The sequence below is a fragment of the Corylus avellana genome, chromosome 3, assembly GCF_965113065.1.
Source record: "Corylus avellana chromosome 3, dhCorAvel1.hap1.2, whole genome shotgun sequence".
Lineage (NCBI taxonomy): Eukaryota > Viridiplantae > Streptophyta > Magnoliopsida > Fagales > Betulaceae > Corylus > Corylus avellana.
The window spans coordinates 374,517-399,852 of NC_142492.1; the positions used below are offsets into that span (position 1 = coordinate 374,517).

At 37.1% G+C, this 25,336-nt stretch overlaps 4 protein-coding genes across 4 annotated transcripts; 2 read left to right on the forward strand and 2 right to left on the reverse strand.

The window, feature by feature from the left end:
- Nucleotides 1-291: 291 nt before the first annotated feature.
- LOC132175739 (Chaperone DnaJ-domain superfamily protein) lies at nt 292-1,123 on the forward strand. Its single transcript, XM_059587767.2, has one exon. It carries the CDS (start codon nt 412-414, stop codon nt 895-897), a length of 486 nt encoding a protein of 161 aa, XP_059443750.1. The 5' UTR covers nt 292-411; the 3' UTR covers nt 898-1,123.
- A 2,737-nt stretch (nt 1,124-3,860) lies between these two features.
- VCS (Transducin/WD40 repeat-like superfamily protein) lies at nt 3,861-12,325 on the reverse strand. The gene is made up of 12 exons (XM_059584945.2): nt 11,333-12,325; nt 10,774-10,823; nt 10,508-10,691; nt 10,131-10,349; nt 9,612-9,740; nt 7,726-9,369; nt 6,680-7,039; nt 6,485-6,604; nt 6,166-6,336; nt 5,177-5,341; nt 4,895-5,020; nt 3,861-4,381 (listed from the first exon to the last, which is right to left on the reverse strand). Exons 1-12 carry the CDS (start codon nt 12,023-12,025, stop codon nt 4,073-4,075), a joined length of 4,170 nt encoding a protein of 1,389 aa, XP_059440928.2. The 5' UTR covers nt 12,026-12,325; the 3' UTR covers nt 3,861-4,072.
- Nucleotides 12,326-14,121: 1,796 nt separating this feature from the next.
- LOC148586655 (uncharacterized) lies at nt 14,122-14,596 on the forward strand. The gene has a single exon (XM_088514969.1). The coding sequence runs from the start codon at nt 14,202-14,204 to the stop codon at nt 14,397-14,399; it is 198 nt and encodes a 65-aa protein (XP_088371095.1). The 5' UTR covers nt 14,122-14,201; the 3' UTR covers nt 14,400-14,596.
- Nucleotides 14,597-15,972: 1,376 nt separating this feature from the next.
- Nucleotides 15,973-25,141, reverse strand: LOC132174788 (general transcription and DNA repair factor IIH subunit TFB1-1). The gene is made up of 20 exons (XM_059586465.2): nt 24,680-25,141; nt 24,012-24,090; nt 23,761-23,822; nt 23,454-23,517; nt 22,945-23,095; nt 22,476-22,551; nt 22,144-22,239; nt 21,896-21,940; nt 21,133-21,189; nt 20,833-20,985; nt 20,646-20,711; nt 19,689-19,812; nt 19,419-19,475; nt 19,183-19,292; nt 18,915-19,106; nt 18,641-18,754; nt 18,368-18,445; nt 17,207-17,254; nt 16,540-16,608; nt 15,973-16,400 (listed from the first exon to the last, which is right to left on the reverse strand). Exons 1-20 carry the CDS (start codon nt 24,758-24,760, stop codon nt 16,314-16,316), a joined length of 1,809 nt encoding a protein of 602 aa, XP_059442448.1. The 5' UTR covers nt 24,761-25,141; the 3' UTR covers nt 15,973-16,313.
- Between the last annotated feature and the right edge of the window lie 195 nt (nt 25,142-25,336).

Consider the following 25,336-nt stretch of genomic DNA (forward strand, 5'->3'; position numbering starts at 1 on the left):
AAGGGTTACAAAACGTAATGGTAATTAATATCTTCAATTAAATAACTCCAACTTGTCAAATAAATTAATAATGGTTAGAATAATATAATTATATAGTATTAAATTAAATTAAATGTCCCAATCAAAAGCCACGAAACCGGCTCGGCCCAGGGCTCTAGCAAGGTAGCCGAAAAGAAAGCAAGCTGTTCTAGAAGGCAATGCCATGTCAGCATTTTCTTGAATCCAACACACACACACAGACACAACTCACACGGTTTTGCCTTTCTCATCTTCTCTCTCTCCGGGCATTGACTCTATATATCATCCCTCTCTTTTCCTCCCTTTTCACACACACAACTTCTCTCTTCTCCAAACGGGAACTTAATTTTCGAATCCTCAAATCTGCATCTAAAAACCCCTCTTTTCTTTACAATGTTAGGAACCCTAACCATCCCCGCCAGAAATTCCCTCTGTTACTCGCCGGAGATTAACCGATTTTCTTCCGTCAGGTCTCCGCCTAGTACCCCTACAACGGCACGGAGATTTACCAATCGGAGATGCACGGTTTCCTCCGTTTGCGCATCACCCGAGGTCGATTCGGTCACTGCCACGGAGACGCGGAGGCCGGGGAGCCTGTACGAGGTGCTCCGGGTAAAGCGTACGGCATCGCCGACGGAGATCAAGACAGCGTACCGGAGCCTGGCCAAGATGTACCACCCGGATGCGGTGCGATCTGACGGCCAGGATTTCATGGAGATCCACAACGCATATGCCACGCTGTCCGATCCGGCGGCCAGGGCGCTCTACGATCTCTCCTTGGGTGCCCAGTTCCAGAGGCGACCCTTCGAGTTCTCCGCCGCTCGTAACCGGTCCGGATTTTACCCGACCCGGAGATGGGAAACCGATCAGTGCTGGTAGGAGCGAGAATAGGACCTGCCACTGAAATATTTTTCTTTTCTCTAATTTCCTCTTGTATTTTTTTGGGATTTTGGGAAAAATGTAAACCTGTCACTGTGATGTGGCAATAGTAGAGCAACTCTGTAAATTGTAGCGCTAGGTCTTTTTTTTTTTTTTTTGGTTAGAAGAAAATGAGTAAAACAAAAATATATTTATATATTTATATGTGTTTTTGATATTTTGGAAATCTCATTTTATTAATGGGTAATTTGGGACTTGAAAGGCACGTACTATCATTCTACATTTAAAGAGATGGAGTAGTTGTGGATTTTGGGTATTGAAGAAGGTGTCCTATCCACTATCCAATATCCATTGCCCCCTAATTAATCCATGTGCAAATGGCGGGGTCTTGCCAGTTTGGCTCAAAACCACCACCATTTCAGGGCATGTATGAGTTTTAAGAGGGGGTGGCAAGTAAGTACTGATTGGGAGTCGGGTTTCTCGTTCATTTTATGTTGGAACTTGGATATATCAAGTTTGAGGATCGTTAAAATATTTTATCAACCCTAAAGTTAAAATGTCGGGTATAAGATTATATAGGTAATTTTAACTCGATTAATTTAATTAAATAGATTAAATTCATTCAACTTCAATCGATTAATTTTGTAATTTTGTGTTGAGTTTTGTATTGAATTCGTTGAGACGTGCTTACATGGTTATATACTTATATAGATGGATAATGTTAGACATCTTAAGGGATGCTTTCCATATCATTTTTTTTTTCTTAAAAAATTTTCATTCTCTCCTTTGTCTCCCACTCCTACACAAAATAGTGCTTGCTACATTATTTGAGAAGGGTTTTGGAAATAATCTTTGGGACACCTAGCAGCCTTCTGTATAGATCAATTTAATTAAACAGTTCATATTCCTCAACCTTAATTTGCCAATTTTGTGCTAGGTTTATTATATCAAGTTCGCGAGTAATGTCACAAATCCATATGTCACATGTCGACTTCATCTTGCATCAAAATATTAGTATAAAACTATTTACATCGAGTATAATTCAACACATTTAATTAAATGTGTTAAGACCCCTCACCGCTAATCTGCTAATTTCATGTTGAATTCGTATCAAGTTTACAAATCATATAAAAATAACTTTTTAGATTTGAATTTTATCTAAATATAAGTATAAGATTATATAAAGGGAAAAATATAAAAAAGCTCCCCAAACTACCAGCCGTTTTCGATTTAGCCCCCTGATGTTTCAAAAGTCATAAAGTAGCCCCCCAAACTATCAAACTGTTGCATTTTCGTCACTCCGTTAGTCAAAACCGTTAGTCTGGACGGAAACCACGAAACGACGTCGTTTTATTAGGGTTAAGTTACGAAAATGCCCTTGTGGGATTTTTTTATTTTTTATTTTTTATTTTTAAAGTAGGAGCAAAACGGCGCCGTTTTGCTTAGGGTAATAATTATATTTTGATTTTATTTGTTTAGTCTCTCCTTCTTCTTCACGCAGCCTCCTTCACCCTCACTTGGTCAAATTCTTCCTTAAAAGATTTCTAATACATGTAATTGAAATTGGAGGTGTAAGATGAAAATTAAGTTTGAAATCAAGACTTTTACTAACAGGGACAACACAAAACGAAACAAATCTCAATAACCAAACTAAATAGCAGCAGCTTTCAACTTGTGCAAAAACCATCATTCTGCTGAAAGAACAAACAGGAAACAACTCTAAACCAAAATCTCTTACTCAAAAATAAATAAATTAATTAAGTAAACCAAAATCTCCTCTTTTTTAGTACACCAATTCTGGCAGAGTTCTATATTCTCAACCCTTCTCTTAAATCTTCCTAATTTGCTCAAAACTATATTTTCTACATAACATGCTCCTTCGTGTTTGGATGCTTACCATATTTGAGCTTATTTCCATATGGTTTTTTCATCTACAAAATAAACATATACATTCCAATTTCGATCGAAAAGACCTCAGCTTTCCCAAAGCTACTCCACACACACTCTGTTTTTCCACACTTAGAAATCAATTGCAATTTCTTCCTCCATACTCTGTTTTTCCGCACTTTTAGTAGAAACACCATTTCCATTACTCGTCCCCTCTTCCTTCAAAAAACCTCCATCAAAACTCACATCCAAATTCTTCTGGGCTTCACAACCAAAGATTAATGGGTATCGTTTTTCAACTCTACTTAATTTTCATACATATTTGTCAGTACCATAATGGATTTTCTTGTTTATTGGAATTTTCTGAGAGTTGGAATTGAACTTCCAGAAATTGAAGTACGATTTGAGCACCTAAATGTTGAAACAGAAGTTCATGAAGATTGAAGGAGGCTGCGTGAAGGAGAGACTAAACAAATAAAATCAAAATATAATTATTACCCTAAGCAAAAACGTCGCCGTTTTGCTCCTGCTTTAAAAAAAAAAAAAATCCCACAAGGGCATTTTCGTAACTTAACCCTAATAAAACGGCGTCATTTCGTGGTTTCTGTTCAGACTAACGGTTTTGACTAACAAAGTGGCCAAAATGCAACAGTTTAATAGTTTGAAGGGCTACTTTATGACTTTTGAAACATCAAGGGGTTAAATCGAAAATGGCTGGTAGTTTGGGAGACTTTTTTATATTTTTCCCTTATATAAATCAACCCTAACATGATTCACATTAAATTCATATCCTGTGAACAGCCTTTTCTTTTAGGCTAAGTTTTTACTTCTTTTATTCACAATAACATTTTCCCTTCCCCGACTTTGAAAAAAAAAAAAAAACATATGGTTGATGTGACCCCGAGATAAGTAAATGCTGCAGATAGAGAGGTTCTCCCAAGGAATTTTAGCATAGGGTTTAGGTTAACCCGATGCACTTTGATTAGAAAGAAAATCTTATTCAAAAGAGAAACAAGTGAAGAGAAGATGTTTTAAAAAATAAACACTACAGAATGCAATATGACGAGGTGTAAAAATGGAATACAAAATGCAAAATTTCATTTCGGCTGAAAACTTTGGACAAGGAAACAAAGTGAAACTAAGATATGAACCTGAAGAACCCTAGCCTTTTTTCACATATCCTAAAGATAATTTTGACTCTACACGGTTGGAACCCCTTCCTTGTGAGATTTGTACAAGCTCCACAATACATGTAATTTGCACGCACAATTTAGAGAAGGTGGTAGGGTCATTTACAGGTCATGAGCATGGAATTGATGACATGCATCAGAAGACGGATACTTGAAAGTTCAGCACCAGTAATTGTAGGCAAGTTACGCTGATGGTTGAGTATGTTATAGACTTGATCAAAGATGGGCCGCACATGCACCACAATCATTGGGTCTGTTGGGTCTATGGCATTAGCCACGTCGGTCATCCAAGCAAGCTTTCGGGGTGAGTCGTTACTGATATCACAGGCTAGTTGCTGCAAAAGAGAAAGCAGTACTCCTTGGCTCAATGGGAGAGGAACCACTGACAAGATTCCCCGTAGATCAACCTGAAACAGAACAAAAAGGAGCAGACATTTGTTAACAACAGTTTCCAAGTACCTATCAAGAATTAATTTAACAAGTTGAGGAGCATATCAGAAATGAAAAAGAAATGCACAAGGAAACAAAGAAAAAATGCTATCACATAATACAAAAGGAAAGCATAAAGAAGCCATGACTCCCCTTTTTAACACCCAACACCAGTTCAGACCCAAAAAAGGAAATTTCAGATTGGACAGGATTTCTTCCAATTCCAAACCAGATGGACCCAAAACCCTCTTCTAACCTTTTTCATTGCTTCCCCACCCAAAAAGAAATAGAAGAAAAATAAAAATAACTAGTGTGACGACAGTGACAATAGATTTCAAAACTGATGAAAGATTATAACTCAACTCAACTACACCTTAATCCCAAATTATATTGAAGAAAATTAATGAAAGACCACAAGGATTTAGCAGTATTGAACACGAAAACATCTACACCATATAACAAGTTAACTGTTTCTTGACTGAATAGCACACCTGTGAGCATAGCCAGGACACAATGGACACGTCACTTCTTTGTAGGGCTGCAGTGAAAGCCTCGTCATATTTACGTTCAGATACCAATCTCGATAACTCCTTTGTTGGATCAACCAGCACCTCAACCTAGTGCACACAGGCTTGTAATTAGTACAGCCAGCTGAAACTTTCGTAGAAACAAAAGTATGAAATTTTATAGCCACATATTGACTTTCACATTACAGGTTCATAGCTGTGTTACAAAATAAAGAGAAAACAAGTAATTATGAAAACGAGGCAGACCTTCTCATGGAGACCACCCAAGGGTCCATTGCTCAGTTGGGAGACCAAGGGATTGACTGCACTTGAGTTTGCTCCAGCAGCAGCAAGAGATAATAGCTTTCTTTGACCCTCAAGCACTTCTCCACCCAAGGTTTGAGCCACTGTTGACGCTGAATTAATGGCATCCTGCATAATCAATAAAAAAGGAAAGATCAGAAAGAAATCAGGTAAGGACAAATAATGAGTCAACAGCTTTATCTTATATTAATCAGGGGAGGAAATGCATTTAATTCCAGTTGAGAGAATATGAAGATATGCGTCCATCAGTGAAGTATATGCTTGCCAACTAACAAATGAGAACTCAAGAGCAAATTTTGAACATCGGCAAAATCAGAAAATTATAAGTACAACCAACCCCATAATACTTTGCATCTGCCCAAACACTCTCCCTTCAATAAGAACTTGAAGGACCAGAAGAAGCCTATTGTCTATTCAACCCAGTATTCACTCATTCTTACCAACGGTCATCACTCGCCTACCATACTGTCAATCTAAGTTATTTCTCAGATCATCTCAAACGAACAGGAGTTCAAGAATTCATAGTGGGACATGGCTTTAGAAGAAAAATGGATACTGTTTCAAAGCAAAATAGAAGTAAAAATTTCAAGTAATTCAAGATATAAAATCAAAATGCCTATGAGATGCACACCATTTATTTAGCCCTGTACTGTTTATAGACATGAAATGCTACACAGCTGATATTATGTAAAAGATGGCCAGTTCAAAGCTTTCTGATGTATCCAACAATGAAGTGTCCCCATGAGCAAATAAACATATCTTGCTTATTACACTCCTATACAACCCGATGTAATTGTCTAGTAGGAAGCTGTTGGGTTTTAATTCAAGATGCATACGAGGTAAGGGATAAACATTCATTTTTAAAACAATAGCAACAATGATTTGAGACACATTTTCTAATGATTTGCGTGATGCGGAACATTTATACACACCCTTAGAGCATGTGCCAATGGAGAATGGGCAGACTCAAAGTGTTGCTTAGCTGCAGTTGAATGTTCAACCATTCCTTTCTGAAATGTGGCGTCTACTTGCTCAAACATGGCTTTACATGACATCTCAAAGGCAGGGATCACTGACGTTTCCAAACTATATTTTAAAGCATCCTGCAACAAAAGATAGATTAGGCATGTCATTAGAATAAAATTCTCAATTTTCAAAATGATAATAGTATATATTCTAACTATGTTTAAAAATAACTATATTTCTAATCAACAATTCAAGTAAACTACGTCAAGTCAAACTTATAAGTACCTGAAGAGCTTGTTTGCCAGAAGTTTGAAACTGTGCTTGGATTTGCCTAGCAACAGTAGCTTCAAGTTTTACATTGATAGATTTCTCCAGTTGGTTAATTGCCTTATCACCGACTCCTCTCTGCAGCACAAAGCATCAGTTAGATCCTGACACAACAAGAGTCTTATAGAAGAGCCAGATGTTCAAGATTTTAACCTGAAAAGACTCAACAATAGCTGAAGATACTATCTTCTCAATAGCTGGAGTAATTGAGCGAACTACCGCTGGCCCCACTGCAGCCATTTCCTTCTTCACTGCCTTTTCTAACAACATTGGTAAGTCTTTATTCATAAAGTTACCAATCAAACTGGTGATTTGCTGTGTACGGTCTCGTAATAACTTCTCATTTTTTGCATTCTCTTCTTGAAAACGCGCCCACAAAGCATCTGTATTGGCCTTGACAGCTTTCTCCATACTACGCCCCAGGTTTGTCTCTAGTTTTTTACATTCTTTGCTAACTGGAACAGATATCATTGTTGTCATCTGCTTCTGCATATCTTTTTGCATTATCATGAGCTGCACAAAATAGAAAAAGAGGGGGACAAAAAGAAAAAGAAAAAACCCAATTAAAGAGGGATGAGTAGAATGAAATGTTAAACATGTATTGCTAATGACAGTGCACGATACTACCATGTAGATGCAAAACAGAATGCCCTTTCATGTTTCCAAACTATACTGGAATGCTGCCAATTTGAAAGACAAAATGGAAAATTGTTCCAGAACTCTCACTTCCCAACTCAAATGTAATAAGAACAACGACATATATAGGGGCCGAAAATGACACTAGCATTTCTTTCCAAAGACAAATGATGGTAAATAAGGATTATGCCATGAATAAATTGAATAGGAAAGACCAAAGTTTCCAAGATGAACCCCACCCTCCAATTCCAGACATGAGAAAGGTGTTGTTCATGGCCACTTGAGATATAAGTCTCAGGTTTTTTATTGAAGACATACAAAATTTAGTGATTCATTATCTGCCAACAAAACTTAGTGAAATCATACATGACATATAATAAGTAGTCTTAAAATACTAACCAAGTATGAAATTTCTGAAAATTATTCAAAGCTTACTTCACTGTGGTTTCCTTAATTAAATTTTACCACTCTATTGAGCGGGTAAAAATAATAATTTGCAGAAAATAATACGACGTAATACACATGGAAGGGATATGCACATGTCCATAATCTCAAGCAATTACCTGATTAAGCATCTCCTGCATGGCCAAAATTTGAGAAAAAGGAGCTTCTGCAGAGGGAAGACTCGTACTGCCACTTGGTTCATTCAAAGAATCTTGTGAATTAAAAGCACTTGGAGCTGGGGAAGATGGACGTGAAGCTTGAGAATTTTTCCCCTTCTGCTTTTTTCCTTTTGTATTTGGTGTGGATGACAGTAGGACTGGTGTGGACGTAGATGACTCAGAAACCTTCCCAGGCACGTTTTTTGCGGAGTCATGGACTTCGTCCTCATCAGCATTAGGAGGTTCAGCCAGTGGTTCCGTTACATTGACACCATCGACTTGCCGAGCTTCCTCCATGATATAAGGTTCCATTGATATAGCACAGCATTCTCGGGCCATCACAATACCAAGATCTGAGGCTTGCGAGCAGAAGTATTTTTCCTTATTTTCTAATGAATTTTTTTGAGAATCTCCCTGAGGGCCAAATTCATCATTTTGGGTAGATCTTGTTTCACCAACTACTTTCACCTCCACCTCAGCATTACCTGCATCACTGTTGGCAATCACATCCTGGATGCTTGCCTCTCCCTCACTCTTGCCATCAATAACATTAGCACTTCCAGAGGATGAATTGCCTTTTAACTCAGAGGGAGTTACCAGATGAGTTGGTTGTTTGAACATGAGATGAGGACTAAGCACAGATGATAAATCATCTGGTGCATTTGACGTAGCTTTTGTCTTATCATTCCTAGACTCATCATCCAATGAAGGCACATCAGAAAAGTTCGCACGAATGGTGTCCACTTGCCTGTCAACCGAATAGTCATTAACTGGTTGGTCTCCAACATGGATACTGAGAGGGGGAGCAGGCTCAAAGTTACTTGTTGTACTCCTAAAACCAGAAAGCTCTCTAGACAACCTAGGAGTCAAAGGAAGAGGTGGTGACGCGACAGAAACACCATCAGCATCACTAGTTACCGGTGTCAGTGCAACAGGTTTATATTCTGTACTCAAACTGTTAATTTCTTTAGAAGTTGCAGCCTCAGCAGAACCAGAGCTTACAGGATACCTCACTGCAGTTGCACTCTCAGAGCTACTTACTTGTATGTTTTGTTTGGGTGCTGAACCAACTAAGGGCAGCATCTCCATAGGTTTACTTCCAGATGGGTCCGAGGCAGCAAATCCTTCTGCACTAGTTGCATCACGCGAAACATTTGAATCTGACTTTTCTAACCCCATGTACTCCAGTGGTGGTGGCAAGCACTGGGCCAAGTCCAAAGCATATTGCTGAATAGCTTGTGTCTGGACACAATAAACCTGAATAATATTTTCACCATGAGGTAATATATCACTTGTCCCTGTAAAACTCAAAATAGGCATGGTGACTGTAAACTCAGCAATGTAATCCATGCGGGTTGCCGCTGGATTAGGACCATAGTCTAAGTGTACAGCATATATAGCGTTCTTCTTCGCATTTGCAAGTAAGAGAAGGCCTGCTTTGGACAAAGCCGCGACTTGATTGAAAAATGCCTCCTCAACTCGAGGTTCAGCTGTACTCTTCAACTCCAATGTCTGGGTACACTTCCATGATTCAGCATCACTAGGCAGTAGCCAGCCTTCTTCACTTGTCAATGCCCACGTTTTCACTTCTCGATTTAGTGATCCCTGTAAAGAGGTTTTGCCCAATTAAATAACACAATCACCATACAAGGATCATTGTACAACAAAGCTTACTTCCCACAAAAGGTTCATGAAATGCAATTCCAGAAAAAAGTAAATGTGTCAATATTTGAAGTTAAAAAGTAAATATGCAGACACTAGAATTATATTAGAACTGGCTATCTAATGACCTGCACCACAGTGACTTAGATTGAAGAAATCCAGAACTTAGCAACAAGCACATTTACCGCTGTGATAAGTATGATGTGATCTGGCCGATGGGGAGCAGTTAAAAATGTTGACGAACAAACAGGCTGGCCTTCATGTGGTCTGAATACTGCGAGTGGTGCAAACTTGCGATCTTCCCAGATCTTTACCTGTTGCACAATATACATTTTGCAAGGCACATTCATTAGCATCTTTCATTTTTTTGAATCAAAAGAATATATAAAATACAAAAAAATAAAAAAATAAAAAAAAATAAAATTGCATGCGTGAATGCCCACCAATGCACAAAAATTGCTTAGGTTAAAATTTTTTTTTTTTGATAACGTAGGAGAACTTTACTCAGATTAATTGCACGTCGCAAACGCATACTGTATAACAATCCTCACCGTTAAAAAATAAGCAGAAACATCACGTTGGAAACATGAAATCCATTTACTTGGTCATTTTTTAACATCAACCTATGAAAAATTTAGAAAGCAAACACCAGCTTAAGCCTTTGGTGAAACAAAAACAGCAAAAAGGCATGGACAGATACAAACCGTTCCATCAATAGAAGCAGAAACTAAACGGGTTGTCATCCATTGGCACATCGACAAATCAGTCACTTCTCCATCATGATTACCAACAAGCTGGACCCCGTCAATGACCTTGTCAATATGACATTTGAGAGGTTCTTCTGCTGAAAACACTTCATTCTTTCCAACTTTGATAGTATCAATTCTCAGAATTCGTCTTCCAATCCCCACTACCAAAATTTCCTGTATAAAAGTGTGTAAAAGTCGTAGGGAATATAATGTTGAGCAACTTCACAGCTGAGAGGGGTAACCAAAAAAAATTTAAACAAATTTATTTTAAGAATTAAAAGCACATAATAATTCTTGCACTAAGGATGATAGCATTAAAAGAATATAATTACTTGTTTGTGGCAGTGCCAACAAACTCGTGGATGCGCAGGTTCCTCCTCTCCTGTAATTTTTTTTTGATAAGTATCTCCTGTAATTTGAATGGCAACAACAGCTTTTCCTGTAATTTGAGGCTTCTCTTCTTCATCAGGGCCTTCAGAAATCTTCCACACATAAACCCGTCCATCGATGCCAACACTGCACAAAAACCACAATTGCCGTAAACCAAATATAAACCTGAATGAAGGAAATTACAAATGACAGAACAAACAAAAGCTACCTAGCCAAAAGGTGAACATCCTCAGCAAAGAAAGCCATGTCTGTGACCCTCTGACATGATAAACACAATCAGTTAGAAGATAAACAGAAGAATAAATTCATACAAAATTTAAAACAGAACGTGCATTTGCTCCAGCCTTCAGAATAAGCTAGATTCAGAGGGAAAATAAAATAACACAAAAACAAGAGTTGACACGAGCAAACGTATGATATAACCACACACAACAAATGCCAAGCAACAACTAACATCATCGGGTGACGAAAACCCAGACGGAGCATAACCATCAAATTCGCGTGTAATAGACTAAAACCATTTTGGGTTCTTCATCTTATGCTAAATCCTTCTGTATATTCCATTAAAAAAGAAGTCTCAAATCTACCTTCAATTATTTAAGTGCTGCTCGAGAAGATTTGGACAGATTTCTTTGCATTTCTTCTTAGCATTTTTGGGTTCTTTTCAAATTTGAATAAACTCTCAACAAAGCACAATTGTACAAGTAGGCCAACTAATTGCTAACAGACCAACTTAAGACTAACAACGATTGCGAGGAAAATGGAACCTGGGCGTGACCGCGAAGCAGAGAGCGCAAAGCGGTGTTGATGTTGAGGACGCGGATATTGCCCTGGCGCAAACCGTAGCAGATATAGGACTTGTTGACGGCAATCTGGCGGCCGAAGACGAGGTTTGGATCGGACTGGTACTTGGTGATGGGAGTGACCTCCAGCTGGGGCTGGGTCTCCCCTTCCAGCCTCACGTCGACGTCGTAGACCACGCGGTCGCCGCCCAAGTGCCGGCCCTTGGGGAGCTTACTGCTCGGCATCCGAAGAGGCGGCGGCGGCATCAGATTCATGATCGCCGGCGAGGAGGGAGGGTTGGGTGGGGCCGGCGGAGGGGGCTGATTGGGGTTGAGAAGTGCCATGAGGCGGGCCCCAGAGTTAGGGTTAGGGTTAGTGGGCGAAGAGATTGGAGGTTGGAGAGGAGGGGTGGGGTAGGAGAGGGAGCGCTGGTGGTGCAAAGGTGCGTTTTGGGGTTGAGGATGGTAAGGGTAGTGGTGGTATGGGCTGGGTTGAAACGGTGCAGATTGGGGCGGGTAGGAGTAGGGGCCAGAGGGAGGCGGAAATGGGGGCGAAGTGTTTAGATTTGGAGGGTTTGGTGGTTGCGGCGGTGAAGGATTCGTGGGTTTGAAGAAGCTTTGCATGTCGAAGGTGGCGATGGGTTGTGGTTGCTGGTTTGGGTTACCAGACGAAGCCATGGAAAGAGAGAAAGAGAGAGAAAGAGGGAGGAGATTTGAGATGAGGGGAACTTGGAATATACCTTCTTGTGAGTGTCTGAGAGTGTGAGATCTGAGGGAAGGATTTTGGGTTTGGGGGCTGTGGAAAACCCCAAGAAGAAGAAGATGACTTTCAAAGAGAAAGAGGGTGAGGTGACTTTGGGAGACCAAAATGTGAAATATGCAGTAAAATTCTCACTTTTTCTTTCTACTTTTCCAGGTTCTGAAGGAAATGAAGAGGGCTAACTCCAATTCAGACTCAAATCTATTAAAAAGGAATTTATATATTTTTGCTTTGTAAATAGTCTTAGATTATGCGCTTATGTTCATCATCCTCAACAGTAAGGGCTTTTGTTGGACAGAGGCTGATCTGATGATACGTTTACAGGCTCGATCCCATGTATATCCCTGTGGGTCTCTTGGGCCCAAACATTGTTCCACTGTCACTCCTCATTGTTTAATGTTTATGTTATGTCTTCGGACGAGGATAAAGCTCAATTTAGGTTTACAGCTTTGCTTACAACTATAGAGTTCACTGCTCCAGAGACGAGAGCTTCACAGCTGACGTATACATTGCCCTTCTCTCTTCAACTTTTATTTTTTTTTTATTTTATTTTATTTTTTTTTTCAACTTAATTCTAAGGGATCCAATACAAGTCGTAGATGGGCTGAGCCTAACTATAGGAATTTGAGTTCCTATCGTTCAGCATCGTATATGGGGGTGACCATTTATGTTTTCATGTTGATTTTGAATTGCATTTGAGCATGAATTAAAATCATATAAGTTAATCTTAATTTGACTAATTTAATTAAATAAGTCAGATCTCTCAACCATAAATTGTTAATTTTGTGTCGAATTTGCAAATTGTGTAAAAAATTGTTAGCTCTAAATGTCGCTGTTGGATTCAAATCGTGTCGAGACATGTACATACAACTATAAAGGTTAAATTTAGGGTGTACAGGCCACCTTCGACGCCCTAAGCCTAAAGGGTGGCCGTAACCACCCCAAAATGAAACGGGGTGGTGCGGCCACCCCCGGCCTCTTCTGTGGGCCACCCACTTTATTTTTTATGTTTTTTTTAAAGCTTGAAATAAAATGAAAATAATCATATAAGTGTTTTTTGAAAATGTATTTCATTTTGTAAAGAATAGCTATTCCTCTATGGGATTAATCATTTTTATGAGAATAACATAGAAATAGTTATTCCATTTCAAAGGTTTATTATGCAAACCAAACGGGCTCTAATTCAACCTATTTACTAAAATAGATTCAATTTACCAACACTAACTCGCTAATTTAGCGTTAAGTTGTCGTAAAACTTGCAAACTGTGTTAAAATTTGTCAAAACCTTTATGGGCCACCCAAAGAAGAAAGGATAGGGATATCTACAGCTAAAGAAAGGGAAATTGAATTGTTGAGCTAACCGCTAAACCACCACCTGCAGTAACAACTCCACCTCTCCCGACTCCCCCCAACAACATCGAAATAATAAAAAAAAAAAAGCCGAACCCATTTCTCCTTTACAAAAAAAGAAGAAGCTAAAATAACTTTCCTTAGCCAAATCAAAAAGAGGAAAAAGAAAAATTCCTTTATATTTTTCTTCTTCCTTTGAGTTCCCTATTTATTGCTTTACTTTTTTTTTTTTTTTTTTTTTTTTTTTTTTTTAATTGAAAGAGGGGGGAGGGGCGACCAGTGTAGATTTCCCCCCCTGGGCGTGACCATAGGGGCCCCCCCTCGCCATGGAATGTCCGGTTTGAGCCATAGCTACTGCCTAAGCGGCGAGCCCGTCACCACAGCCCCACAAAGGTGCGAGTTGGTAAAGCCCAGAGTTGAGCACGCACTACTACCGCAAGCGGGTTCGAACTCGTGCTCCTGGAGGGGGGGATTTACCCGGCTGCTTTACCATCTCGACTACCACCTTGGTGGTTATTTATTGCTTTACTTATAAGCGAACACAAGCAGTTACTATCCAGAAAGGAAGTGGGCATAACGTCAAAGCATTTTCTTTGTTTCTCTCTTTGATACGATTACGCACTTCGTTTTCCCTACACGTTTTACCAAACTCTTCTTTCTTTCTTCTGCTATAAACTTCGCAGACCAAGATCCAAAACCCACCGCTTAGGCAGAGAGATAGAGAGGAGAAAAAACGGGGAAAAGATGTGCTGTGGGACTAGGATATGCATGCTGTGCACGTGCCTGATAATGGTGGTGATATTGATTGGGTTTCTGTTCGGGTTCGGGGTGTTCAAGAACGGGTTCCACAAGCTGAAGAACACCGTGGATCTCTGCGATCCCAATATCAATGGGAGTCTTTGTGGAAGGCCCTTCTTGGGTTTCCCAGCTCCTTCTCCTTGATTCTAGCTGTGTGTAACATCCGATTGCATGTATTATTGTTTTAGCATTTATTAGGATTTTCTTTTATTTTTAAATCTTCATCTGGGTATTTGCATTGATAAGGATTTGGAATGATTCTTGGGATTTATGTTGATTTTATAATAACTTTCTTCTTTCTCTCTGTACATGGATTCTTGAGTCTGGATCTGTGTGTTAATGTTATGGACTGATTCATTGTGTTTTTTTTTTTTTTGAAATATATATGCTTGCCAATACTTTATAATGCGTTAATTTTTGTAATCATTTATTTGTTTATTTGCCAATTCATGATTCAACAAATGTCTTTCAAATCTTAATAATGGATTACGAGCATCATGCAAGGAGACAGTATAATTTGGAACCATCATTATGGGATTTGGAGGTTTAAAATATCTATGAAGTTGAAAACCAATCGTGAGCAGTACAAAATTTTACTCTGAATTAGATTTGATAAATCTTTTAACTCAATCTATTAAATTGACATATTTGTAGATCATATAATTCTCACACACCCCTCTTTAGATGCTCTACAAAGACATCGTTTTGGAGAAAATTTGTTCATCACAAATGGCGATGTAGGCGTGAGGAATTCAAGTTGTAACTAAGAGCATTAACATCCAACTCAGCAAAATTTCTCTTAATTTTAGCTAAAGATAACATATTTTCCTATTTGATGTTTTAGCTAAGTGGGCCGCTTCTCATCATGTTTTTGGAAGCATTCCCATATAATCTCTTATTTTCTCTTCCATTAAGATCAAAAGTAGAAAAAATTCTCCCCTATAACCCTTCTTCCCTCATTCAATTAGAAGAAAAAAAAAAAAATCAATATTTTCAAATCATCTACTTCTCTTTATATATTTAACTATAAACTTTACTATTCCATTTAAATATTTTTTATTTTTCAAAAGTTTAATCTATTTGTGATTTTAAAAGCCACATCACAGTTGGAAAAGACACCAAGAAAACACTAGAACACCTAATATTTCTCCATTCCAAAGTCACATGCATGTCTTATTAAGAGTCAAAAAGCCCACTTGTCACTCCATAGTGCTAACTTTATACACATTAACTTTGTTAAATATGCCACTTCCAACCTTATATATGGAATCAATATCATGTTATATTCTTTTATTTCTTCGGTTAAGCCTAACTGTGGGAAAGACCTACCTCTGTAATCATCATTTTCCTCCTCTATCGCATTAAATAAAAAGGAAAAAAAAAAGAAAGTATTTTTTTGGTGGGCTAAAGTAGCTAGCCTAATACAGCTACATTTTTTTACCCAAATTTGGGTTTCGATATTAGCCAAAAATAACTTTTGGCTAGGCGGGTTTGAATTCTCTTCCAAGGTTTCCAAGGTAAAAACTAGTTAATTACTCACGTTAAAATTTAAATTCATGGAAAGTCAAATTTCGACGTCAGTCGAACAAACCAAGAGAACAGTTATCGAGAATGGATTGGCATTTTAAATTACAAGCAACCAATCAAGAGTACAATGCAAATTCGGCCTGAAACAACAAAATTCTTGGCAACTAACATCCCAATATAATATTAAATTATTAATGTAACCGATGAGAACTTGTGGCATTTAACATTAAACTTGGCACTGCAACAAAACATTTAAAGAAGGGGGCCTAAACTGCTAGAAACATACAGGGTTTGCGTTCTGATCAGGAGGTGCAATAAGGCAATAGTAGGCCTTCAAGTTTCACTCTGCAGCAACAGTAGGTCGTCAAGTTTCAAGCTCTTAACTTTCTGCTATTCTCTCATGAAGACGATCTCTATCCAGTATAAACTCAGAGCAAAATTGATGTCATGTAGAGTATGTATGACTGCTATGGAGACAGCAAAGAATGTTACTGCCTGATAGTTGAAGCCGAGAACCGTAGAATTATTCTCCTAGATGTATCCGTTTGGTTTCTCCCCGCTCTTTGCTGATCTCTTCTGCAAATCTGACTCGTAATGTTGAAAAGCAGCATCTAGAGCCTACACCAATATGGTCTTTGTCCATGAGCTTCAGCCATCAATAGTATACAACTACTAACACCAACCCGACCCAAAAAGAAATCATCCAGTATGCACACGGATGAAAGGAGAGAGGAGAAACATCAAGACAAGCACTTACCTGATGCATAGGACGAACAAGGAGGAAAACCTGGTGGCGGAGGTCTGAGGGCACGGAGTCCTTTAATTCCTGGGATTTGATTAAAGAATAAAATATACAGTGTTAACGAAAAGAGAATGCAAAACTGAACCCCAGCAGGAGCAACAGAAACCCCACCCAAAAGAGGTAAAGAAAAAACAAACTACTGTTACTAGCAGAAACAGTAGAGAAAATTTTCTAAGCTTCAATGTCGTGCTTTGCAAAACCAATCCAAGTGAAAAAAAAAAAAAAATTACTTTTTCCTACAACAATCATGAAGCAAACTGTTACCAGCTGATCTTCACATGTTGACGTTCTTCTTAAGGAGAATATTTGTTACCTTGGACAATGAAATCAAGAAGCTGTCTTTTTTAAAAAAGATGGGAAATCGAGACACTAATATTACAAAAACATAAGACAAGGGTAAAGTTTGAACATGCATTTGTCAGCATTCTTACTTGAACAACAAAATTAGTGCAATATCACCAAATTATGTTTAACCTTGAGATGTGGTCACCAAATGGCCAAAATTAACTTAAAACAGCCGTGAGGATTCCAAGTCCTCTAAAAAGTTAAAGGTAGTAAAGATTGTCTATATGCTAGCGATGAGATGAAGAAAATAACCATGAAGATTTATATTAAAGAGTACCTCCAGCTGTGGATATATTTTTGACATGGCATCCTTCAATCTGCTCACCTGCACATCAATCACTAAATGAACAAGGCAATAGGCATGCTGACCCAATCTAATCAAAAGACTACTATATCCCGTAAATGAGTGAAAATATCCTTGTACAGTTTCCCTTTTCCCTATTAGTGAATAAAAGGTAATTCATATTCTAAAATTTCAGAAAAGCCAAATTCAAATGCTATGCATTCAGTATCCTCATTTTAATCAATGACGCATGTCAGGACAATGCTTCTTGACTATCTTATGTGGCCTAGATATAGGAATGCTTCTTGACTCCTCAAGAACCATAAAGTGTAACCAAACCATTTAATCACAGCCATTACACTTCTATCAGCTAGTAATGGTTCGGGGCAACCCATACATTCTTAAACCAATATATTCTTTTGGTAAGCGTTCTTTGTTTTTTTTTAATGATGGGGAACTTTGACAAGGCAGGGCCCTTCGGACCCGCCCCTGTAAAGTAAACTTCGGACCCGTGTACCGCACCCTCAGAAGTTTCCTTACACGGATCAGGGTAAATCACTGGCTTTTACACCAGGGGGTGTAGCCCCAAGGGGAAGTTTGCACTTAGTAAGTCTCGAACTTGGGATCTATGGGGTGATACTCCCTAAGACCACAAGCCTCAACCACTAGGCCAACCCCTTGGGGTTCTTTTGGCAAGTGTTCTTAAACCAGTATGCTACTGAAAAGACATACAGAGTCCATTAGGGATATCCTAAAATTGGGCTTTTACAATATTTCAAAGTAGGAACAAGATTTTTGATACTTGATTCAGAAAGGTTCAGAAAATCAGAAACTTTGATCCATAAATAAGAAACTTCCCACAACTTTTAACTTGACAATATCTAGCCCATAAATGTATGAAACCTACCTTTTCAACTTAACAGTGTGCAAAAATTATAGTTGTGCTACATCCAAGGAGCTTATAAGTAGTTTTGCTGACGGTACTATCTTATGACTCCTCTGCATACAAACAAATACTGGAAAATAAATAATCTAATGTCTTTAACATAATGACTCTTGTTCATGTTCACAAATACAGCACCGACTTTTTCTTTTTATAAGATTCTACTAAAAAAAGAAAAGGCTGTACCCCTAGTATGCAAATAAAGCACTTACCTTGGCATAAAGATACGATGTAGTGATTGGATATGAGGACCAAAAGTGCCTTAGTAATTCTTGAATTGATATCCAATGCTGGAAAAATAAAACACTTCTTATAAACATTAATATCCTAAGAAACCAAGATTTATAGAATATACAACACACGGAAACGTATTCTAGTATGCGGCATGCTTAATCTGGAATGAATCAAGTATATATAGTGAAGTTTAGTCAATTTTTTTCCTAAAAGCAGCTATATATAACTTTAAGAAACTACAGTCAACTCACATGTAGCAGTTCCTCCTTAGTTGTGAGAGGCATCCTGTCCAGTATACTCTCTTGAACATTCTTTCCCAGCTGATATTTAGTACTCGAGATATTCTGGGTCAATCCATTAAGGACCTGAATCATACAAATTACACAGAAATTATGAAATATTTATAGCATATATCTAATATCTTTTTGTGTCCTTTCTTTCTGTTATATGAAATCTCATACCTAATATCTTAGTTGATGTATTCATCATAAGATATCTTAGTTGATGTGAAACAAAGGTTATTACCGTAAGAGCAACCTCAGGTTTGACAATGGGAGCACACAATCCTGTAGCCTTTATCTCAGATATTGAACCCCTCAAAAAGCTATATGCTTCCTCAGTGCTCAGGCTACATCTCAATTGTTCTGCTCCAGCTCGTGTGTCATCAGAAATTTTAAGTGCATTAACTTGTTGAGAATCAAAGTAATCACGAGGATCCTGATTTTAGAAAACCACAACATAAAACATCTATATGCTATTAATTTCGAATGATAAAATGAAGACAAAATCCAACCTTGATACAAAGTGGAGCAAAAGGATGATCATAAGGTGCCTGAAGGTCCTCCATCTCAGTCATCCGAGAAATCCTATCAATTCTCTCCTCCTTGGTATTCCCATCAGATTCTTCACAACAACAGTAAAAGAATAAGTGCAAGTTCTATAAAAAAGGGGGAGTTTATTTATTTATTTATTTTTTGTGGGTGGGGGGGAATCAAATGGAAGAAACAAACAAAAATAAACCACACTAACCCCGTCTTGAACGTGCAAGTGCTTCTGCTACGGACATTGGATCGTCCAACTCTACATCTACATTCAGGTTTATAAACCAAATTTATCTACCGACAATAACTAAAAAAGAAACTCAGCAAATTAAACTAACTGTAAGTTTTTTTTCCCCAATCAAATGACTTCAAAGGAAATGAAATTGTGAGAAAAACGTAATTTTTATATATATATATATATATATATATATATATATATATATATTGAAAAAAATATAAATTCAAGAGAGATCCCTACCTATAGTTCTTCCTTCAAGAACAACCTCGCCTTGCCGGTTAAGGTCTTGTAAGAAAGTTCTCTTGTATTGCTCATGCTGTGATTCAGTTGTATCCTTGCTACCATCACGAAAAATCCCGTGATCCTGCATTTATACAACCGGATAAATGACAAAGGAAAGTCACCCAAACCATTTTCCAGAAACCAAAAGTACATGATCATATCTAATAAGGAAAACAAAAGAGAGCTTCAAAATTATTATTTTGTAATTTTCTACTCTTTGGAGAAGCAATGGTGCATACATCAAGTATGAAAGAATCATAGAAGCTGCAAATATTTTCCAACTTTTAGCATATATTACCTATCATCTCCCTCAAAATGCTAACAAAGTATGTCATCCTGACACAAGCTAATGGACAAGCAGTAATCTAATCACACTATTTATTTGAAGCGTCAGACAAAATATCCGTCTTTTAGCTTGCGATTGAATTAAAGACCTTCTTCCTCTGGTTGAGTAATTATATATATGCAGATATAACAAAAAAGTATCAATCATGAATCTTGTCATATAAATGACATTGTTTACCCCATTAGAAGAAGGGGCAAGGGGAGAGGAGGAAGAAGTATGGCTTCTCCTACAGTACAAGTTTGAGTTCAAAAGCTGCTATTTATAACAACAGTAACTTTGTAGTATGAAATATAAATTCAAGACTAGCTAGACCACTTCAAAATCAAGTAGTAAATCAACAGAAATCACTATCCAGACTGAATGGTGACTTCAGATATTTCCAATTACTTCATTACAAATCTCCCTGTCACCTTTGCCTGAGTCAAAAAAATTGAAAGAAATTCTTCTGGCTAAATACAAATCCTCTCCCCAAGAGAAAAAGAAAAGAAAAGAAGAGAGAGAGAGAGAGAGAGAGAGAACTTCAATGCATCAACTAAAGGAAATTACAAGAATGGTCTTATCCCACATACTGGGAGATGCATGTAATCATCCCCTTGGTCCGCTTCCATGTCTAGAGTTGGATCAACCCGTTGAATCTGTCAACAAAAATACCATAGGGAGTTGTAAAAGTACTCTCAAGTAATCATAAAAAAAAAAAAAATGATGCAGAAGTATTCTAGTAAAATAAGGAAATCCCAACTTTCTCAGAAAGAGCACCTTTCGCCGAGCTTCACTTGCCAATATGTCATCATCCTTCAGAAAAATGGCTAGCTCCTCGTCTTCAGCAGCCTCTGCTGCTGCTTCAGCATTTTTTTTACTATGGAGATATTCAGCTCTAAAATATTTTGTCCAGAAGTCCCTTTCTGTGATCTAGAATTCAAAAATCAACCAAAAAAACACCAGTAAAAGCAAAGTAAATGAGAAATTAACAGCAAGTCCCACAAAATCATCTGATAAGTAAACCTTCTTGATAATTAAAGTGAAAGGAAAAAAAAAAAAAATCAATGTCCTTTCTACCTTACTAGGAACAAGATTAAGAAATGCCTGTTGAACAGCTGGTTTCAGAGCAAAAATCTGAAAGACAAGTAGAGAATTAACACCAAGGAAACGAGACAAGTAAAGAATTGACAGAAAGGAAAAGTAAGCAGCATAAAGATGTACCATGATAAATAAGCCAACTCGCTTACACACAAATGTAAAATGTCAATAGTTTTTTTTTTTTTTAATAAGTAAAAATGTCAATAGTTAAACACTAATGAAGCCTTATCTTAGACTATGGCAACAGTGTTGTAGCTTAAGAATTCAATATTAGAGTATGCACAAACTTAAATAAATCAATATAAGTATAATACTACTAAAAAAAAAATCCCATATTATAACAAATAAGTCCTTACCACATCTTCAAGTTTGTTAAGATTTCAAATATTTTGATTGTATATAATTTTGTTCTAAATCCATCTTTTGTAAGTTTTATCATACTAATGTGTGTCTATAATCATGTTCTGATGTTTGTTTCTTATCTTTCTTCTTATTTAGATTCTTCCTGTATCATTACTGAATATCATCATCTATGAACTCCAATCAAACCAATCAGCATCTACCAATATAGCAGCCAATGACAATGCTTAAAACCAGGCTGAAACCTGAGCCAACTATTTCACAAATAATTGCCGTAAATGTTTAACATCATCAAAATATATTTAGATAAGTCTCAGAAAAATTGGCTGCTAACAAACACCTAAAAAACCAAAACCCAAAGATAAAAATAAAAGAACCATGCCTGATATTTGATCTCGGGTGTCAAATTGAATGTAACCTTGTTTGTCTGAAAATACAAAAGAAGAAAGAAAAAGAAGTAAAAGAAAAATTAGTTTCCATGAATTAAATCACAAGCAAAAGGTAACTAGTAAAGGAAAAATACATTAACTCTTGCCAATAAAAGAAAATTCAATAATTCATAAGGATTGTTTCAAAGAAAATAATTGGTTTAGATCTAACACATGAGAGAGAGAGAGAGAGATGTCGTACCCGGCCATCAGTCTGGGGTCTTGTGTCTAGAATCATTGAACTTTTAAAACCGACCAGTTGCTTTGACTTTCGGCCGCTGTCTCCATCCAGCAGCTTCTGCATTAAATTTTAGGAGCATAAAATGTTACAAAACCCTATTAAAATGATAACAGCTTTTAATTCAAAGTCTTCCATCGGAATGTTACATAATTCTATTATCAACAGAAACACAGGTTCTACTAAAGGTCTTCCATAGGAAGACTAAAAAGCTTTAATCATATGGAGCTCAAATTTCAAATGCCAAACAAAAAGCAAAAAAGCAACATATCACATAAATAGTAAAAAAAATTTACCTTCCTTGTAGCCCAGAACTCAGATTCTGTCAAGATATTACCAAGCACAAATTGCTTATGAAGTTTCTGCAACTCACTGTAAAAGTAAAATGACATCAACCAATAATAAAGAATCTAAAAATAAGAAAACTATGGTGTATGAAAATAACCACATTCAACAGCAAGCAGTCCACTAAAAAACAATACTGATTTATAGGAATATTCCTATAACGCATAAATCTAACTTTCTTTAGCATATGAATTAACCAATGTTTATCATAATATTTATTGCTTAAGCATCATATGTATACAAAACCAAAGCAAGAGAAGATCTAGATTCAACTAAAGCTGAATTAAAGCTGAATTAGAATTAAGAAATGAGAAATAAAATAAGATGACTGGAAATTATAAAGCAAGAGGTGGAGCACTACCAAATAGGTCATACTAAAGAATGCGTTTTTCTTATATTTGTATAATCAAGTAAATCTACCTATTCTCTCGCAATAGCTTTATTCGAAGTTCCATTTCTGCTGTGCTGAGTTGTTCATCAGAATAAGTAACCGCAGATCTATCAGAAGTGGCTATCACAGCCTCTCTGGACTTCACTTTCGCAGCCTCTCCAGATCTTGCAAGAGCATTTGCTGTTCATAAGGCAACAGATACCACATCTTCAGGATAAACAATTTCTAGCAATGCAAAATGCAAGTATTAACAGAATAATCACATTCACTACATAAAAATAACGCAATGCAGATGGTGAAGTATGGATAAGGAAAAGACACTGGTACATTCTTCTTAAGATCCTACAATCAGAGCCAACAAAAAAAATCCTACAATCAACACTCGCAAAAGGTTATTCTTTAAATGCAAATACAAAGGGGAAGATCCATAGCAACTATTATGACCTAATAGAATGTCTAGACCATTGAACTAGATTGATGGCACATTATTATGGGCTAAGAAACTTCAATTACTGTCGTGGATGTGATTGAGACTTACCAACAAACTCTCGGCAAACATGAAGATCTGAGAAAGTTTCGAACTCAAAAATGTAACTCCCGCCCTGGAATAGCACAAAATAGAAATTCGTATATTTCATCAATGACAAAAAAGGAGGGGAAAATAACATTTAGTACAAACTATATAAATGTAAAGACAAAGTCAATTTATCATAAGTATCTTCTATGTCATGTACGAACCCCAAATTTCAAGGCAATTGATGGCAGGTGGGTAGTTGGACATAAAATGTTTTAGAGGCTTAAGCATTTGAAGGAGTTGCATGATAGATATTGAATTGAGGAAAAACCTGATCAAGGGAGAGATTAAGCAATGGTGGATTGTTAGATCCCTCCTTAGTGTTTTTATGTCCTGAATATTCACAGCAGAGAAGAAGGAAAGACATCAACAACTTTATCACACAAATATTAAGCCATGAATACTTGAAAAGATGAATGCATGGATTCTCAAATTGGCTCAGCAATTTACCCACTCAAGCAAAGTGTTTATATGGTACAAAACTTTGGACATGACTAAAACATATAAAAAACAATGAAACACCTTTTATTGATCTAAACTCTACATCAATCTTTGCGGCTGAAGTGGGATCATTAGGCTTGAATGCAATCCTGTTCTCAGTCTACAAAAAGAAAAACAAGAATCAAATTAGAAAAAAGTTAAAAGAAATCGATAATAAGAAATCCCCGCATCACCTAGCCAATCATGCACACTTTTCTTTTTCTTTTTCTTTTCTTTTTTTTTTTTAAATCACAATTAAACTTTTAACCCAAAAAAAACAGTGTCATTCTTGCCAAAAAAACCTTGTCCTTCTACTTAGTCACGCACAAACAGCCTCTTAACACACCTAGTGTGTAAATTAAATTATTCATTTTTCATGTAATTTTCAGACCTCTATCGGCAGCAACAGTCTCTAAAATCACTAGACCGTTTCAATTGCCATCATATAACACCCATATTGCTCTTAACTTAATATCACACTACATACAATAATTTGTGCGATATCAATCGAAACTCCTTTAGCAATCAATAAAGTCCAAATTGCAAAATAGCACTGCTAAACCTAATAACAGCATTATGTATTGGCAGGTAATGCATGAGAAAATTTTACACTATGCTCATAGTTTCTTTTGCTAAGATCCATTAACCAATAGCAAAACAATATCAAAAACAAAATTAAACTTGAGGGAGTTTATGCTGGCATTATATACCATCTTCAATACACCAGGAGTCCCAGAGCCTTTGGCGGTGGTCTTGTACTTGGCCCGCTTGATCACATGCCCCGTCGCCATCGTCGCCACGATCGAAGTAATTAACTAAATCTCTCAGTCAATGAAATTCAAATAAAAAAAAATATATATATTAATTTAGGGATTGAATTAGCGGTATGTAGGTTGATTTCTTGAAACAAAAAGATTAATTTAGGGTTTTCGCTTGTGGTTTGCTGGTGAGGGAGAGCTTAGGGATTGGGAAAAATGTGTGACAGTTAATGAAGCTACAAAAAGCTGCGTTGGGTACTGACGAAGAAGAAGAAGAAGAAGAGCACCGGAAAAAAAGAGGCTCTTTCTCTTTCTCTCTCTCTCTCTCTCTCACTCAGAGAGCGAGAGGCCCAAGTATAAGGAAAAGGTGTACAGTATTGCTATTTGCTCCTCTGATGTGTAGTGTGTACGACAATATTTCCTCGGAAACGCTTGGGATCGAACTTCTTCAAGCCGGTTCTAAACCGTTCGACATCGTTTGTCTTTTTATAGACTTACCATGTTTTACTTCTTAATAACTTTAATTACGTCACCTTGTAAATTGAGTATTTTATATTCTTCGATAGGATTTAGATATCTTAAATTAAAATATCAAAAAATAATATAACT

Excerpts from the sequence above, each read along its gene's own strand:
- LOC132174788 (XM_059586465.2), bottom strand. The coding sequence starts at position 24,760 with ATGGCGACGGGGCATGTGATCAAGCGGGCCAAGTACAAGACCACCGCC. Across the intron at positions 18,755-18,914 it reads AACCTGAGGTTGCTCTTACG|GTCCTTAATGGATTGACCCA; the intron begins GTAATAACCTTT and ends TGTATGATTCAG. Across the intron at positions 17,255-18,367 it reads CATCGTATCTTTATGCCAAG|GTGAGCAGATTGAAGGATGC; the intron begins GTAAGTGCTTTA and ends ATTGATGTGCAG.
- VCS (XM_059584945.2), bottom strand. The coding sequence starts at position 12,025 with ATGGCTTCGTCTGGTAACCCAAACCAGCAACCACAACCCATCGCCACC. Across the intron at positions 10,692-10,773 it reads GATGTTCACCTTTTGGCTAG|TGTTGGCATCGATGGACGGG; the intron begins GTAGCTTTTGTT and ends GTTTTTGTGCAG. Across the intron at positions 6,605-6,679 it reads CTATTGTTGAGTCTTTTCAG|AGAGGAGTCGGTGATAAGGC; the intron begins GTTAAAATCTTG and ends TTTGTGCTGCAG.
- LOC132175739 (XM_059587767.2), top strand. The coding sequence starts at position 412 with ATGTTAGGAACCCTAACCATCCCCGCCAGAAATTCCCTCTGTTACTCG.
- LOC148586655 (XM_088514969.1), top strand. The coding sequence starts at position 14,202 with ATGTGCTGTGGGACTAGGATATGCATGCTGTGCACGTGCCTGATAATG.